The sequence below is a fragment of the Manis pentadactyla genome, chromosome 8 (genome assembly GCF_030020395.1).
Source record: "Manis pentadactyla isolate mManPen7 chromosome 8, mManPen7.hap1, whole genome shotgun sequence".
In the NCBI taxonomy this organism is placed as follows: domain Eukaryota; kingdom Metazoa; phylum Chordata; class Mammalia; order Pholidota; family Manidae; genus Manis; species Manis pentadactyla.
Window position 1 is genome coordinate 125,662,488 of NC_080026.1, and position 18,862 is coordinate 125,681,349.

Genomic DNA, 18,862 nt, shown 5'->3' on the forward strand with positions numbered 1-18,862 from the left:
TAAAAATTGTATATAATTAATTGCAGAATAAATACCATAAACCATAAATGCCTAAGAGATTAAGTCAGAGAAAGAGCTGCTATGGCAAAAGTAGAATGAAAAAGAGCACATCTTGTCATCTGGTGTGGGGGAATATCTGTAAAAGAGAGCCACTGAGCAGGACAAAGGAGACACATTGGCAGGAATGTCAGTAAAGAGACCAACCTACCAAAGTAGAAAGCTGTTTGGTCTTATATTTTAAATGTGTTGCTAAGTTATGGACTATTGAATTTTATCAACAGTGGCATTTCTTTCACCAATCACCAGCATTGTGATGGCAGTGGATCTCTAGATTTGAAAGTTTTACATAAATAAGGCTGCCATCAGTAATTATTTTAATGTTGCAGTAAAACAAAAAATTTCCGTGGAAAAATCCTTATCTATATCGTAAGCTCCATCTGTTTGAAAAACAGTGTGAATGTAATAGACATCTGAGAACTGTCTTTTTGGAGCTGCTAGGTGTTGGAGAAATTCTTTTGAATATTCTGTAGCTCTTCTCTGTTTGAGTCTAGTAAAGTCTGGTCTTTTGTTCTTGTTCAGCTTGTGAAGATCAAGGTTACACTGAGGTTAAGACAGTCTTGCTGTGTTGGTATTGAAATGTGGACATAGTATTCCGTGCTGTCTTTTAATTTTTATTCTGTATTAGAACAGTAATTCAAAGCACATTAATTCATTTTTGTTTAATATTGTTCAAATAAAATCAAATGAAACATGTATATACCAGGATAAAAATTAAAATAAATTTCTTACAAAGTGAAAAAGGAGCAGTGTAATTTCTTTCCATTGACTGAGCTGAACAAGTTATAGAATATTTCTATAATTAGTTTATTATTTAATATGAAATATGTACAGTCATCTGTAAGTACAAATATCCCAAATAATGAATTTCAGTGTGGTATAGCTTTCAGTTGGTAAAGTTATAGAACTGTACTTTAATATTGCATCATTTTGTTTGAAAGAGTAACAAACAAAAGCTGAAAATATGACTATGTGACAGATATTCAAAGGTTTATTTATGTCTGCATGCAAATTTCTAAAATCATTATTTTAAAAATGCTTAGTAATCATGCTAAAGTCCTTGCTGTGTTTATTCTCTATTTGCACTGGCTTATTTTTGAGGCAAAAGTCAGACTCCTGACTGAGAGTATTCATTTAAGAGAATGAGAAATTCTAAGAGCAGTGAAGTGAAACGTGGAGATGAATACAACTTGGGGACAAAAGTGAATGCAAGTGTGTAAAATTTATACCATACCTGTAGGACAGTTTTGAAATCCCACAGGTAAAGTTTTAAATGTGGTTAATACTTACAATTTTCAATACCACATTAGGTTATTTACAATTATTTGTGCCTGTAGAAACTTAGATGAGAACTTATGAATATTTTTCTACTTATTTTCTGCTCTCCTCATTTTGATCACTGCAAGACCATTTCTACAGCTGATGCAGCATTTTTTGGGTCTTCTAAAGGCCATAGTAAGAACAAACTAAATGCATGTACAATGATTCGATTATTTTTACTGAAGCAAAGGAAATCTAGTCTTAATATTAGACAATATAAGACTTTCTCCCCCTTTTATCTCATTAATGTGTGTTTTATTCACCTCAACAAGGTACGATTGAGCCTGTAAAACCTACATTATTATATATGTTTTGTTGAAAAACTTTTTGTAGGAATCTTCAGAGATTTCAGTGCTATGAAAATGGCCCATGTACTTCTGTGGCTGTCACTTTTTTTGTTCATTTTTGGCAGATAAAATAACACAAGAAGATATTGAAGGCATTCTGCAGAAATTTACTGGGAATATAATGCAAGTACCTCCCCTGTAAGTTCAAATATTGAATTTCAGTAAATGTTTAACAGGTTTTAAATATGACATGGTAAATGATCAAGTAAAGGTGAGCCCGTTCAGATAGGTTGCAGAGCTTCTGATCCTCTCTGAGAGGTAGTGGGATATGGCCTCTGTCGCTGGATATTGTCACAGCCTGACGTCTATGCTCTCCCAGCACTTACTGGTTTTACTGATTCCATCTACCCAAATCAGGACAGTTCTGGAGTGCAGAAATGTCATTTTTCCTAGAATTGCTGTAAAGGGACCAGTCCTGTCTGATATGGGTGTACAACTACAATTCAGAGTCCAGTGGCACTTCCTTTCAAGTGTTGGGGACCATTCGTTTTGGCCCAGAACCTTATGCACTGCAATTCTCTGCAACAAATGAAATGATGAGAGTTATAACTTTTATTAAAAATATGAGAATATTGGCTTAACAGTTTTCCATATTTTTTATGTACTTTACCATTTCAAGCAAATCATTTCTTTTTTAAAAATGGCTGAATGTTTATAAGGTGCATCATGATAAGTTATAGTTCTTTTAGAATTTAGTATTCTTTTTTTCAAGAACACTGAAATATCTATGGGGAAATGTGTCTTCTTAATTTTGCCTCAAATATAAATATTTTTAAATTATAGCAGGATATGAATAAACATTATTTTGGATTATTACTGTTAAAAGCAATCAAACATTTATATTTAATCATAATGAACCATTTTAGAATTTTCTTCTCTGTGAATGTTCCAAGGATTTTTTGGTGTAATAAAATTTTATCATACAAAGGTAAGATACGTTAAGTAGATTATGTTTATTTGATTTTTAGAAATATTTTGGTAAGTTTCATATAAAAATGAATTACTACTGTAATGGAAATTGCTTCAAGTAAATATAACTGAAATCACTGTGACCAGGGGCATTCTGCCCTTAATCTAGAGCAAGACTAGTGAAGACATGAATAAACCATCTTCAGGAAGATGGTTAAAGGATAAAATTGACAACATTGCTCATTACGTGCCAGATTGAGCTATATTATATTTAGGAACTATTCCTGACACCATTGTGAAGTAGAGAAGAAGAAAAAACTCATTTGTTTTTTAGGAGGAGTTTCAGTTTTGAGGGCTATTACTCATGCTTTTTTCCATACTCTAATCTGGAATTATTCTCTCAATCTTTCTTCATCCCTCCTACCTTCCTTCTCTCCCTTTCTTATCTTACAGCTATTCTGCATTAAAGAAAGATGGGCAGAGACTTTCAACTTTGATGAAGAGAGGTGAAGTAGTGGAAGCAAAACCTGCCAGGCCAGTGACAGTATACAGTCTCTCCCTTCAAAAATTCCAGCCACCGTTTTTCACATTAGGTATGATGGGGAAATTCAAAATTATTTGTATTTACATGTACCTTTATTTTGTATGTGGCTACTTTTGTGTAATTTTTATGGATTCATACCATAGGATATTGGAGATTTTTTTAAATGTTTGATTTAAGGAAAGTTAGGAATTGTTAACCCCTCTTTTTTTTTTTTTTTTTTTTTTTTTTTTTTTTTTTTTAATAATTATTTTTTATTGAAGGGTAGTTGACACACAGTATTACATTACATGAGTTTCAAGTGTACAACACAGTGGTAGAACATTTATATACATAATTCTAGGTTCCAGCTATCACCCTACCAGGCTGTTACAATATCTTGACTATATTCCTTATGCTATACCTTACATCCCGGTTACTAATTTATTTTACCATTGGAAGTCTGTCCTTTTTTTTTTTTTTTTTGTGAGGGCATCTCTCATATTTATTGATCAAATGGTTGTTAACGACAATAAAATTCTGTATAGGGGAGTCAATGCTCAATGCACAATCATTATTCCACCCCAAGCCTAATTTTTGTCAGTCTCCAATCTTCTGAGGCATAACAAACAAGTTTTTACATGTAGAACAAATTCTTACATAATGAATAAGTTACATAGTGAACAGTACAAGGGCAGTCATCACAGAAACTTTCGGTTTTGCTCATGCATTATGAACTATAAACAGTCAGTTCAAATATGAATACTCATTTGGTTTTTATACTTGATTTATATGTGGATACCACATTTCTCTCTTTATTATTATTATTTTTAATAAAATGCTGAAGTGGTAGGTAGATACAAGATAAAGGTAGAAAACATAGTTTAGTGTTGTAAGAGAGCACATGTAGATGATCAGGTGTGTGCCTGTAGACTATGTGTTAATCCAAGCTAGACCAGGGCAATAAAACATCCACGTATGCAGAAGATTTCTCTCAGAACGGGGGGGTGAGGTTCTAAGCCTCACCTCTGTTGATCCCCAATTTCTCACCTGATGGCCCCCCTGCGACTGTGCCTGTCTTAGGTTGTTCCTCCCTTGAGGAATCTTACCCGTCTCTGGCTAACCAGTCATCTTCTGGGGCCATACAGGGAAATGTGAAGTTGGTAAGTGAGAGAGAAGCCTTATTGTTTGAAAAAGTTAGCTTTTTACTTCTTTGCATATTTATGCCCTGTGGCTGCTATGCCCAGCATTTGTCTAGAGGTATCTTTACCACTTGGAAGAATTATGATACTCGGTAAATTTGATATGAGGCACGAATTCTATTTAAGGGTTGTAATTAGGAAGGAAGAAGAAAAGCTATAGAAGTAGCAGGCGGAAGAAAACTTGGGAAGATTGATTATTTCTTTGATATATCTTCTTGTAGAGTAACTTCAGCATGTATAGGTTTTAAGCTACTACTTAAATTGCACACACACATTAACATAATAGGAGTATAGTTACATAACCAAAGCATATCTGTAATTACCAGCCATCTGCAGTGAAACCAAGAAAACCAGTTAGGCACCTTAGGCATTTGTGAAAACTTATCTATGATATGGTGGATATTGTCCAAATGAACTTGAACAGTCTGAGAGAAATCAGACAAATTAAAACAACCCATTCCTGGGGACTGTTCACATGCCATATGTTCTTTTAACAATAAATAGTCTGTAGTTGTAAGATTTTGGAGCGCTACAATTTGCACTTCTCCAAATTCTTGGTTGAGTTCCAACAGTATAGATCCAGTCCAATTTTGTTGTTTTACTATATGCACAGGCCAGCTTAGATATCTCCTTCCTCATTCCCATGGCAGGTCCAGGAACTGGTGGGATGAGTGCATCTACAGCTGTAGCAGTGCGTGGATCTTTGTTGGGGTTTTTTGATGATCATCTTCTGGCATGAGTCTTCCAGAGGGTGCAGATGTTGGAAGTTCTTTTTCATATCGTATCTTAGTTCATTTTCGGGGTAGCCCAATTAGGCTTTGATCCTCTGTATAAACACAAACAGACCCTTTGCCTACACTTTTATATGCCCTTTATACCCTTGTGTAGAACTCGTTGGAGGTTACCACACAGGAACTGCCCTTTTTTTTTTTTTTTTTTTTTGCTATCACTAATCTACACTTACATGACGAATATTATGTTTACTATGCTCTCCCCTATACCAGGTCTCCCCTATAAACCCCTTTACAGTCACTGTCCATCAGCATAGCTAAATGTTGTAGAATCACTACTTGCCTTCTCTGTGTTGTACAGCCCTCCCTTTTCTCCTACCCCCCCATGCATGTTAATCTTAATACCCCCCTACTTCTCCCCCCCTTATCCCTCCCTACCCACCCATCCTCCCCAGTCCCTTTCCCTTTGGTACCTGTTAGTCCATTCTTGAGTTCTGTGATTCTGCTGCTGTTTTGTTCCTTCAGTTTTTCCTTTGTTCTTATATTCCACAGATAAGTGAAATCATTTGGTATTTCTCTTTCTCCGCTTGGCTTGTTTCACTGAGCATAATACCCTCCAGCTCCATCCATGTTGCTGCAAATGATTGGATTTGCCCTTTTCTTATAGCTGAGTAGTATTCCATTGTGTATATGTACCACATCTTCTTTATCCATTCATCTATTGATGGACATTTAGGTTGCTTCCAATTCTTGGCTATTGTAAATAGTGCTGCAATAAACATAGGGGTGCATCTGTCTTTCTCAAACTTGATTGCTGCATTCTTAGGGTAAATTCCTAGGAGTGGAATTCCTGGGTCAAATGGTAAGTCTGTTTTGAGCATTTTGATGTACCTCCATACTGCTTTCCACAATGGTTGAACTAACTTACATTCCCACCAGCAGTGTAGGAGGGTTCCCCTTTCTCCACAGCCTCGCCAACATTTGTTGTTGTTTGTCTTTTGGATGGCAGCCATCCTTACTGGTGTGAGGTGATACCTCATTGTAGTTTTAATTTGCATTTCTCTGATAATTAGCGATGTGGAGCATCTTTTCATGTGTCTGTTGGCCATCTGTATTTCTTTTTTGGAGAACTGTCTGTTCAGTTCCTCTGCCCATTTTTTAATTGGGTTATTTGTTTTTTGTTTGTTGAGGCGTGAGAGCTCCTTATATATTCTGGACGTCAAGCCTTTATCGGATGTGTCATTTTCAAATATATTCTCCCATACTGTAGGGATCCTTCTTGTTCTATTGATGGTGTCTTTTGCTGTACAGAAGCTTTTCAGCTTAATATAGTCCCACTTACTCATTTTTGCTGTTGTTTTCCTTGCCCGGGGAGATATGTTCAAGAAGAGGTCACTCATGTTTATGTCTAAGAGGTTTTCGCCTATGTTTTCTTCCAAAAGTTTAATGGTTTCATGGCTTACATTCAGGTCTTTGATCCATTTTGAGTTTACTTTTGTATATGGGGTTAGACAATGGTCCAGTTTCATTCTCCTACATGTAGCTGTCCAGTTTTGCCAGCACCACCTGTTGAAGAGACTGTCATTTCGCCATTGTATGTCCATGGCTCCTTTATCAAATATTAATTGACCATATATGTCTGGGTTAATGTCTGGATTCTCTAGTCTGTTCCATTGGTCTGTGGCTCTGTTCTTGTGCCAGTACCAAATTGTCTTGATTACTATGGCTTTATAGTAGAGCTTGAAATTGGGGAGTGAGATCCCCCCTACTTTATTCTTCTTTCTCAGGATTGCTTTGGCTATTCGGGGTCTTTGGTGTTTCCATATGAATTTTTGAATTATTTGTTCCAGTTCATTGAAGAATGTTGCTGGTAGTTTCATAGGGATTGCATCAAATCTGTATATTGCTTTGGGCAGGATGGCCATTTTAACGATATTAATTCTTCCTAGCCACGAGCATGGGATGAGTTTCCATCTGTTAGTGTCCCCTTTAATTTCTCTTAAGAGTGACTTGTAGTTTTCAGAGTATAAGTCTTTCACTTCTTTGGTTAGGTTTATTCCTAGGTATTTTATTTTTTTTGATGCAATTGTGAATGGAGTTGTTTTCCTGATTTCTCTCTCTGTTGGTTCATTGTTAGTATATAGGAAAGCCACAGATTTCTGTGTGTTGATTTTGTATCCTGCAACTTTGCTGTATTCCGATATCAGTTCTAGTAGTTTTGGGGTGGAGTCTTTAGGGTTTTTTATGTACAGTATCATGTCATCTGCAAATAGTGACAGTTTAACTTCTTCTTTACCAATCTGGATTCCTTGTATTTCTTTATTTTGTCTGATTGCCGTGGCTAGGACCTCCAGTACTATGTTAAATAACAGTGGAGAGAGTGGGCATCCCTGTCTAGTTCCCGATCTCAGAGGAAATGCTTTCAGCTTCTCGCTGTTCAATATAATGTTGGCTGTGGGTTTATCATAGATGGCCTTTATTATGTTGAGGTACTTGCCCTCTATTCCCATTTTGCTGAGAGTTTTTAACATGAATGGATGTTGAACTTTGTCAAATGCTTTTTCAGCATCTATGGAGATGATCATGTGGTTTTTGTCTTTCTTTTTGTTGATGTGGTGGATGATGTTGATGGACTTTCGAATGTTGTACCATCCTTGCATCCCTGGGATGAATCCCACTTGGTCATGGTGTATGATCCTTTTGATGTATTTTTGAATTCGGTTTGCTAATATTTTGTTGAGTATTTTTGCATCTACGTTCATCAGGGATATTGGTCTGTAGTTTTCTTTTTTGGTGGGGTCTTTGCCTGGTTTTGGTATTAGGGTGATGTTAGCTTCATAGAATGAGTTTGGGAGTATCCCCTCCTCCTCTATTTTTTGGAAAACTTTAAGGAGAATGGGTATTATGTCTTCCCTGTATGTCTGATAAAATTCCGAGGTAAATCCATCTGGCCCGGGGGTTTTGTTCTTTGGTAGTTTTTTGATTACCTCTTCAATTTCGTTGCTGGTAATTGGTCTGTTTAGATTTTCTGTTTCTTCCTGGGTCAATCTTGGAAGGTTATATTTTTCTAGGAAGTTGTCCATTTCTCCTAGGTTTCCCAGCTTGTTAGCATATAGGTTTTCATAGTATTCTCCAATAATTCTTTGCATTTCCGTGGGGTCCGTCGTGATTTTTCCTTTCTCGTTTCTGATACTGTTGATTTGTTTTGACTCTCTTTTCTTCTTAATAAGTCTGGCTAGAGGCTTATCTATTTTGTTTATTTTCTCGAAGAACCAGCTCTTGGTTTCATTGATTTTTGCTATTGTTTTATTCTTCTCAATTTTATTTATTTCTTCTCTGATCTTTATTATGTCCCTCCTTCTGCTGACCTTAGGCCTCATCTGTTCTTCTTTTTCCAATTTCGATAATTGTGACATTAGACCATTCATTTGGGATTGCTCTTCCTTTTTTAAATATGCTTGGATTGCTATATACTTTCCTCTTAAGACTGCTTTTGCTGTGTCCCACAGAAGTTGGGGCTTAGTGTTGTTGTTGTCATTTGTTTCCATATATTGCTGGATCTCCATTTTGATTTGGTCATTGATCCATTGATTATTTAGGAGCGTGTTGTTAAGCCTCCATGTGTTCGTGAGCCTCTTTGCTTTCTTTGTACAGTTTATTTCTAGTTTTATGCCTTTGTGGTCTGAAAAGTTGGTTGGTAGGATTTCAATCTTTTGGAATTTTCTGAGGCTCTTTTTGTGGCCTAGTATGTGGTCTATTCTGGAGAATGTTCCATGTGCACTTGAGAAGAATGTATATCCCGCTGCTTTTGGATGTAGAGTTCTATAGATGTCTATTAGGTCCATCTGCTCTACTGTGTTGTTCAGTGCTTCCGTGTCCTTACTTATTTTCTGCCCAGTGGATCTATCCTTTGGGGTGAGTGGTGTGTTGAAGTCTCCTAGAATGAATGCATTGCAGTCTATATCCCCCTTTAGTTCTGTTAGTATTTGTTTCACATATGCTGGTGCTCCTGTGTTGGGTGCATATATATTTAGAATGGTTATATCCTCTTGTTTGACTGAGCCCTTTATCATTATGTAGTGTCCTTCTTTATCTCTTGTTACTTTCTTTGTTTTGAAGTCTATTTTGTCTGATATTAGTACTGCAACCCCTGCTTTCTTCTCACTGTTGTTTGCTTGAAATATGTTTTTCCATCCCTTGACTTTTAGTCTGTACATGTCTTTGGGTTTGAGGTGAGTTTCTTGTAAGCAGCATATAGATGGGTCTTGCTTTTTTATCCATTCTGTTACTCTGTGTCTTTTGATTGGTGCATTCAACCCATTAACATTTAGGGTGACTATTGAAAGATATGTACTTATTGCCATTGCAGGCTTTAAATTCGTGGTTACCAAAGGTTCAAGGTTAGCCTCTTTAGTATCTTACTGCCTAACTTAGCTCGCTTATTGAGCTGTTATATACACTGTCTGGAGATTCTTTTCTTCTCTCCCTTCTTGTTCCTCCTCCTCGATTCTTCATATGTTGGGTGTTTTGTGCTGTGCTCTTTCTAGGAGTGCTCCCATCTAGAGCAGTCCCTGTAAGATGTTCTGTAGAGGTGGTTTGTGGAAAGCAAATTCCCTCAGCTTTTGTTTGTCTGGGAATTGTTTAATCCCACCGTCATATTTGAATGATAGTCGTGCTGGATACAGTATCCTTGGTTCAAGGCCCTTCTGTTTCATTGTATTAAATATATCATGCCATTCTCTTCTGGCCTGTAGGGTTTCTGTTGAGAAATCTGACGTTAGCCTGATGGGTTTCCCTTTATAGGTGACCTTTTTCTCTCTAGCTGCCTTTAACACTCTTTCCTTGTCCTTGATCTTTGCCATTTTAATTATTATGTGTCTTGGTGTTGCCCTTCTTGGATCCTTTCTGTTGGGGGTTCTGTGTATTTCCGTGGTCTGTTTGATTACTTCCTCCCCCAGTGTGGGGAAGTTTTCAGCAATTATTTCTTCTAAGATACTTTCCATCTCTTTGCCTCTCTCTTCTTCTTCTGGGACCCCTATAATACGGATATTGCTCCTTTTAGATTGGTCACACAGTTCTCTTAATATTGTTTCATTCCTGGAGATCCTTTTGTCTCTCTCTATGTCAGCTTCTATGCGTTCCTGTTCTCTGATTTCAATTCCATCAATGGCCTCTTGCATTCTATCCATTCTGCTTATAAACCCTTCCAGAGTTTGTTTCATTTCTGCGATCTCCTTTCTGGCATCTGTGATCTCTTTCCGGACTTCATCCCATTTTTCTTGCGTGTTTCTCTGCATCTCTGTCAGCATGTTTATGATTCTTATTTTGAATTCTTTGTCAGGAAGACTGGTTAGGTCTGTCTCCTTCTCTGGTGTTGTCTCTGTGATCTTTGTCTGCCTGTAGCTTTGCCTTTTCATGGTGATAGGAATAGTCTGCAGAACTGGGACGAGTGACGGCTGGAAGGACTTCCTTTCTTGTTGGTTTGTGGCCCTCCTCTCCTGGGAGAACAGCGGCCTCTAGTGGCTTGTGCTGCGCAGCTGCGCGCAGACAGGGTTTCTGCTTCCTGCCCGGCTGCTATGGAGTTAATCTCCGCTGTTGCTGTGGGCGTGGCCTGGCTCGGGCAGCTACTCCAAAATGGTGGAGTCGCGTTGGAGCAGGAGCTGCTGCGAGGCTATTTATCTCCGTAAGGGGCCTCCCTGCTCCCTGCAGCCCAGGGGTTAGGGTGCCCAGAGATCCCGGATTCCCTACCTCTGGATTAAGTGGCCCGCCCTGCCCCTTTAAGACTTCCAAAAAGCACCCGCCAAAACAAAACAACGACCACAAAAAAAAACAAGAAAAAAAAAATTTTTTTAATAAAAAAAAAAAAAATTTTTAATTAAAAAAAAAAAGGTGGTCGTTCGTTTTTCTTTATTCTCCGGTGCCAGCCTCAGGCCTCTGCTCACCGGTCTTTCTGCCCTGTTTCCCTAATATTGGGGTCCCTGTCCCTTTAAGACTTCCAAAAAGCGCTCGCCAAAACAAAGCAGCAAAAAAGCAAAAAAAAAAATGGTCGCGCGCTTTTCTTATGTCCTCTGTCGCCCAGCCTCCAGTGCCCGCTCACTGTTCTTGCTGCCCTCTTTTCCCAGTATCGAGGGCCCTGCACTCTGTCCCGGATGGCGGGGGCTGGGTGTTCGGCAGTCCTGGGCTCCGTCTCCCTCCCGCTCTGCCTGCTCTTCTCCCGCCGGGAGCTGGGGGGAGGGGCGCTCGGCTCCCGCGGGGCCGGGGCTTGTATCTTACCCCCTTCGCGAGGTGCTGGGTTCTCTCAGGTCCGGATGTGGTCTGGATATTGTCCTGTGTCCTCTGGTCTTTATTCTAGGAAGGGTTGTCTTTGTTATATTTTCATAGATATATGTTGTTTTGGGAGGAGATTTCCGCTGCTCTACTCACGCCGCCATCTTCCGCCCCCTCCTGTTAACCCCTCTTTAGTAACACATTTAATGAGAATACCTATAGCTGTATGAGGTTCAGAAGTGCCTTTACAAATAGGCTGTTTTCATATGTTGTATTATCTTACCATGGAGTTGGAAGTGACATACCTTGGATCGCTATGGAGAAGAGTAGGTACGGAGTATATAGTTTCATAGTTTTATATTTTGTATGTTATTATCTTATGGATACCTTCCCCATTTTGACTAGTACCTGGCAGTTTACTTTCAGTTTTAAAATGCACATTGATAAGTCCTTTTAAAACAAAGCATTTTTAATTTTTGGATAACAAATTCTAAAAGTGGAGTGATTTTTCCATTTATAAGTTACTACTGAAGATCATGAAAGTATGGAAATAATGGGTAAGGCAAAAATGTATTCTTGAACATGGGGTAAATTTTAATTCAGGTTATCAATTTGAGTTTTTCTATAATCCATATTTGGAAAAAAGTTAGAAATTAAAGTTTGTTTCTATTGTTTGGAAATTTTATGATCTCCCAGTTGGAGAAAATAGTAACTGAAGCCTTGAACATGTAATAGCCATGAAGAATCAAAACATTTTTCTAAATTTTCAGTTTCCTTTAAATTGATCCTTCTCTCTCTCTTTTTTTTTTTTTTTTTACAATGCATGCCTAATTGAGATTTTATTTGTATAAAGTTCAAACACAGTCAGAACTAAATCCATGTTGTTAGAAGTCAGAAGACTGATTCATTGTTTCTGAGAAGGAGGGACAAATAGTGATTTTGAGGGTGCGGAAGACTTACAGAAGTATGGTAATCTTCCATTCCTTGATTTGTGTGGTCCTTATGTCCATTTTTTCACCTTGCAGGAATTCATTAAGAGGTATACTTATGATATGTGTACTTTTCTCTCTGTATCTTATACTCTACTACACAAAAAAATTGATCCTACTCTTAATTTCACAGTGCCTTTTCTTTAGTTTCCTGATTCTCAAGTGTTTGGCAAATAATGAGAAAAATATGCTAGGCAGTATTTCACTCCATCCCTAGAAAATGCAGCCACTGGGTTGGCACGGTAGATGTTATCTATGAAAATGAGGAAAATTCAAGTTTTTCCAGTTGCATGTAAGTTGTGAATACTTTTGTTCACTGGAGGTTGTAATAGGCCAGAAGAGTTGTCTTTTCATCAGAGTCAAACATGCAAGAATGTTGTTAGCACACCTCTTTCTGATCCTAGTTCTTACTTTTAAACTCAGCAGTAGCTCCCAACCTTGAGCTGATGGGGAAAAAAATAAAAAGAGCTAAAATCCTCAGGTAGTGAGTCTTCATTAATTATTTCAAATGGCTTTATTTGTATGTTAAGACTGTAAACAGCTGGAATATAGTCCTTTTGTGTGGAATTCAGGATGTCTTGTGAATGAATAAAAATAATCCAGGGCTTTGCTTTTAACCAATAAACTTGTATATACTGTGTTAAAAGATGTTTATGTATGCATTCAGTTCTGGGATATTGTGTAATTTTAGTTACTTTATGATTTCTTCAGAGATATTTCCAAAAGAACATTTAAATATGCTGAGCTCTCCATGTAGCATTACCCCAAACATAATTCCTGTCCCTGAAAGGGTTCCTTTGTTTGTTTGTTGTATTCTTTAAGTATACAAATCCGAAACTATTTAAAAAATCTACAGCTCATGATAGCAAAGCTTGAGATGTCTAACCATTTAAAACCTATTAAGTGAACAAATCTGAAAATATTTTATAAAATCATAGTTTATGATAGTAAAGCTATCTATGAGATTTCTAACTATTTTAAACCTATTAAATGAGCAAGGCTGAAGTATTAAAGTGATATCACTTGCCAGTTAATTTAAAATGTGTTCAGGAGTTTCTGCTATGTGCTTTCTCCACACTGACTTTTCAATCTCACAAACACATATGCTATTGGATGAATAATTTATGTTTTAGCGCATAAATATTTTATCGCTCAATTGTTTGCATAGTGCATTTTTATATTTGTTTAGGGACATCATTTCTATGTAAAGTGGATTTTATAGGAGGTTAGCAATTTACCATGTCACTGTAAACATTGCAGATGTTGAATGTGGAGGAGGTTTTTATATCAGAAGCTTGGTCAGTGACATTGGCAAAGGTAAGTGTAGAGATGAATTTTGAATTATCATTTAGAGAGTAATATTCCTTTGCGATGGGAAGAGGGAATTTTCTGTTTTTTGTATCTCTGAGTTCTGGCCTTAGGAACTGTGCTGTCGCTGCCATCAGCTTTAGAAGCATTGTAGGTTTATGGCGCACATTGTCAGCATCAGCAGCTGCAGTGAAAAGCTTGTAATGGGAGAGGAGAGAGAGAGGAGCAGAAAATGAAGATGGGAATAACGAATGTAAGGACCAACGGTTTTCCAAGTACAAAATATTTTAACTCAAAGTAGGGATTTTAAAAAAGATTTATCCTTCTTAAAGTTATTTTCACTGACACAAGTCAAATTTTTAAAAACCAGAAGCCATAGTCTTATGAATAACTAGGAAGTTTCAGGTCTGGCTCCACCATTTGCTGGCAGCATGACACTGGAAACATTATATTACATCATCTGTAAAGTGAGAATAATGGTTACCTCATGGGGTTGTTTTATGGGTTAAATAAAAAAAAGTGTGTGCAAGTTCCTTATAGGCTTTAAAGCAATTTATAAGGTGAGTTGTTAAATATTATTTTGCTACTCAGTCATTTATCTCAAGGCTCTTCTTTCTTGTATTAGATTATTATAATTTTAGATTTGGGGTGGTTTTGAGAGGTTTGAAGCAAGTTCTTCTGTCATTTGAAAAATTCTAGACCAAAGTACTGAATCCTTTTTCTTGTGGATTTTCCTTTCTTTACACTTTTTGTTGCTGTAGAACTCTCTTCCTGCGCCAATGTGCTAGAGCTGACCCGAACCAGACAAGGGCCATTCACACTAGAGGAGCACGCCCTCCCTGAAGACAGATGGACAATCGGTGACATTGCACAGTCTCTTGAGCATTGTTCATCTCTTCTCCCAGCAGAGTTGGCTCTTAAAAAATCAAAATCTGAGGAGTCTAATGGACAAGTTTTGAGCTGTGAATGTATAACTCTAAATGAAACAAAGGGAGAAGATGATATAATTAAGACATTCTAAGATTGGCTTGGAATTATCATCATTTCTTGGTTGACATTTGAATCCTGTGTGCAGAATGGCGAGCTATGTGCAAAAGACAAACAACTATTCCTTTTTTTTTCCACATGAAGAAAAATGTCCATCAGTTAATTTCTGTAGTGAACAATTTACCTGATGTACATTATAAATAGCCTTGGTGGTGTTCAGTTCTTTGCCATACTATGGTATGTTCTTTTAGGATGTTTATTGTGTAGTTAGACGGGATTCAGTAAAATCAGCTTTCTGGTTTTGATCTCTCTTCAGTCTTAGCCAGGAAAATATTGAGCACATTTTCTAATCAAAGAAAAAAATAGATGATACATTTCTTTTATGTCACAAAACTTAATTTAAACTAGTGTTACTTTGACTTTATTTCGACTTCCTAGTGGCATTATTACATGAAATTCTTTAACTATATTTGAAAAGACCATTATTTCACTTTTTCTTATGTTTTAGAAAGTTTACAATTATTAAGAAAATTTATTTGATAAAGCTGTACTTAGTAATAGGTATGTTTATTTAGATTAGTAATGGAAGCTAAGAAACTTTTATAGTAAGTATTGGTAAGTAAACCAAATTATTGCTGCTCTCACTAACAGGATGTAAATAGAAGACTGAATGTTTAATTAACTTCACCTCTACCATTAACTTAGAGGACAGACCTATGGCTTATATTTTGGCAGCTATATCTTTTCCTGATAGTTTCATCAACACAACTACCCTTGTACCAAGTCACTAAATAACTTGATTTTTAAAAGTAAACAAAACAATGTGTCTTCAGTGAAAAACTTCTTTGTTCTTTAATATTTATTTGTACCTTTTTATAGGGTATTAGTCCCCATGAAACAGTTTTTTTAGTTTGCTCTTTCGAATGATATTTATAAATATTGAGATAGCTGCCCTGCGTTTCCAGTCTCTTTTGCTCTAAATATTTAAAAACAGCTGTTCTCAAACATTTTCATTCAAATAACATACGAAAGTTCCCTCTCTTCAACATAATTTTTGAAAACATAATTATATTATAAAATAGGAAATTTCATATGTAATGAGTGCTTTTCATATTTTTGTTATGGGAAAGCAATATAATTATGCAGTCAGTCTGTAGAAATGTTCAAATCTTGGTTCATTTATTCAAACAAATATAGTTTCAAAAGAAGTAATCATTAACATTTTCATAAAATAGGAGTTTTAAAATTGTTATGGATTACCTTTTAAAGGTGGTTGATGCTTGCAACGTCTAACTTGAAAATTTGTAAACATGTAAACTAACATGATTTTATTTGTGGTTAGCCTAATTACAACTCAATATAAAAATTTTATGCTTCAGTAGAGCATTTTCGTCATATTGGCAACATATTTTAAATAAAAATCTTAAAACTAGTTCTTAGTATGACAGAAGATAATAGGAAAATAGTTTAATATCTTGATGCGTTAATAAAATACCAAACACAAAGCTATAAATGGAAAGTTTACAATTTATTCATATCTAGTGCTCTGCAGTTTGTGTCAACCGAAAGTTTCAGGGACTGCCTCGATTGGAATAATACAGGTTATAGTATATCTTTATGCATTACCAGTTAAGGTCTAAATATAGAAATATTTAGTTTTTAGAAAATAACTGGGGCATTTCTACTCTATTTTTCACCTTAAACATTGACTTGTATAATTTACTAGTGGAGAAGAATAAAAATTATTTGAAAAGACAAGTGACTTCATAAAATGGTAGCCAATCTTTTTCTTTTAATTGAGAAAAATTTTGCTTAGTGGAAAAATTACCCATAATCTTCACCATCCTGATGCAGGGACTTGAGAACTTGAATTTTGTATTCCTAGTTTCCCTTCTATTATTCATATAATTACAGTCCTAAGACACCTATACTTCTCTTATTCATATAATTACAGTCTCAAGACACCTATACTTCTTAACTGGCTATTTTAAAATTTCATTTCTGACTCTACTTGTATTAGTTTTGATAATTATTATTCAGTCATTTCATATTTTATTTAAACTACTTCCCTATTGATGAACACTTATTTCAATTTTATTAGGATAAATTTCTGGGGATATGATTATTAAGTGGGGTAATATGAACTATTTTATGGTTTTTAATTTGTTTGCCTTACTGCTTTCCCAAAGAATTGTAACATTTTACATTGTCACCTTTTGAGCATATCAGTTCACTAAAAGTTTACGGCTTTGGCTGGGGATTTTACATGTTGTTGCTAATTTATTAAGTATAAGAGAAGTTCGAAATTGCTCTAATTTGCTTTTGTGTGACTTTTCCATATACTTTGTTCGTTTGTATAAATAAATGCTTAATGGTTTATAAGTTATATGAATTACTTCAACAGTAAATATTGGGTGGAAGTATTTTCATGACCTATTGTTTTTTAAATTTGTTTCCATTTTTCATTTTCACTAAATTTGCTAATTTTAATAATTATTCCCCTTGTATAGTTGTTAGATTTATGCGTATGAATAGTTTAAAAAATGTTAAACTTTAAAATATTATTCTTAATTCTCATAAGCAGGTGAAACTGGTCAAGATGCCCTGAAAAGTTTAAGACTCAGCCATAAAACAAGTTAGTTTTGTCCTGAAAGTCTAGTATTTAAGTACCAATTGTTGTTTTGCCTTTCTCACTTAATTCAAAATATTAAAGAAATTCCTGTGCCTTATGTATTCCTAGGCCTACAGCTTCATGACATGTTTGTTTTACTTGTAAGAAAGAGATGTATTAGCAACCTAAAACTGTTCCAACCTGAAACATACCAGATTACTTCATTTTGACACTTTGAAGTTTTTGTATTTCTGAAAAACATTATTGTCTTAAAAGTCATCAGAAGTGGTCAGAGAATTGTTTTACTTATAGTTTTAAAATCCATGAGCATTAAAATAATACACATTTGCTCTCTGCTAGTTAAAAATTATAAAATTTGAATAAGGGCTGAACTCACATTTTCCTATACTGACTAGATCTTTCATCTTAAATACCTGAGTTACTACAAGCTACTGATCCATCATCAGAAATGATTCATTGTATAAGAGTGCTTTATATCAGGTCTTCAGTACATTTTATGCCTCTCTGAACAGTTTGAAATTTGTATCAGACTTACAGTGGACATTTAGAGGTTCAATTAGGTGGTGAATTGTTCTGTTTCAAAGCAAGAAAGTAATTTATGTTATATCATGACGTATATAATAGAATAATGTGATTCAAAAAGCACTGGAAAATGTTGAAACATTCAAATAGAAGAATAATAGATACAAAGTTTATGCATTGAAATGATTATAATGGACTAGTAGTTAAATCTAAATAGAAGACTTATCTTGAAACCATTTCTTTAAGGCATGTGTGATTGGCTCTAGCTTGGCCTAATCATTCATTAAAATACCATTTGTTAAATAGTACTACATGGCACTTGAATCAATATACCTTCATATTTTCAACTTGAGTTAAATACTCTATGGAAAGGAGTATTTCATATTGCTGTTATAAATGGTGATACCAGTAGGAAAGTGGAAGTCAGAAATTATATTTTGCTCTTCTTATCCATAACCCTTAAAACAACGTATCAGAATTATTTCTGTCTCTACTATTAATCAACTTTTTGATGTAGGCAAATCACTTAACCTTTTTGGGCCTCAGTTTTTCTTATCTTTGAAACAAAGGGGATGGACTGACTAGTCTTATCTCCAAGAACTTTTCCAACACTTAAATAGCAGGTTTCTGAATGTAGGTAATTTCCATTTATTCTGTTCAGAAATTCATTCTTGATGAACCCGAATTTTCATAGTTTATCAATTCTGAAATTCTCATCCTTTGTCTCTCTTAATATTGCATCTCTTCTATCTAGCAGTCCTATTTGATTTATATTTATTCTATCTGTCTAATTACTCTTTCATATTTTCCGTTTCTTTATCTGTGTGTACTACATCTGGAGGAATTCCCTTGAATCTCTTTTCCAAATATTGAAATCTTCCTTCTGCTGTTACAATTTACTGTTTGGCTACCTATATATTGCTTTCAATAATCAGTGTGTTTAAAAAATTTTTGAGAACATTATCTTTTTTTTGAAATTCTTCTTTTTTGTGTTTTCTTTCGTCAGGTTTTAATTTATATATAGCTTATATATTTATGATTTTAATACATTTTTATATTTATAAATATTTA

The 18,862-nt window shown here is 35.5% G+C and overlaps 1 protein-coding gene across 2 annotated transcripts in view; it reads left to right on the plus strand.

Annotated features, from left to right (window-relative positions):
* The window catches only part of TRUB1 (TruB pseudouridine synthase family member 1), a 37,697-nt gene extending 20,678 nt beyond the window's left edge, over positions 1-17,019 (plus strand). Inside the window, exons 5-8 of one of the 2 annotated variants that reach the window (XM_036898830.2) lie at positions 1,790-1,862; positions 3,087-3,226; positions 13,603-13,659; positions 14,412-17,019. In XM_036898830.2, the coding sequence (XP_036754725.2) occupies positions 1,790-1,862; positions 3,087-3,226; positions 13,603-13,659; positions 14,412-14,671 (530 nt within the window). In that variant the 3' untranslated portion in view covers positions 14,672-17,019. The remainder of the gene's footprint in view (positions 1-1,789; positions 1,863-3,086; positions 3,227-13,602; positions 13,660-14,411) is intronic. The other variant, XM_036898831.2, reaches the window with a different exon arrangement.
* Positions 17,020-18,862: the final 1,843 nt, after the last annotated feature.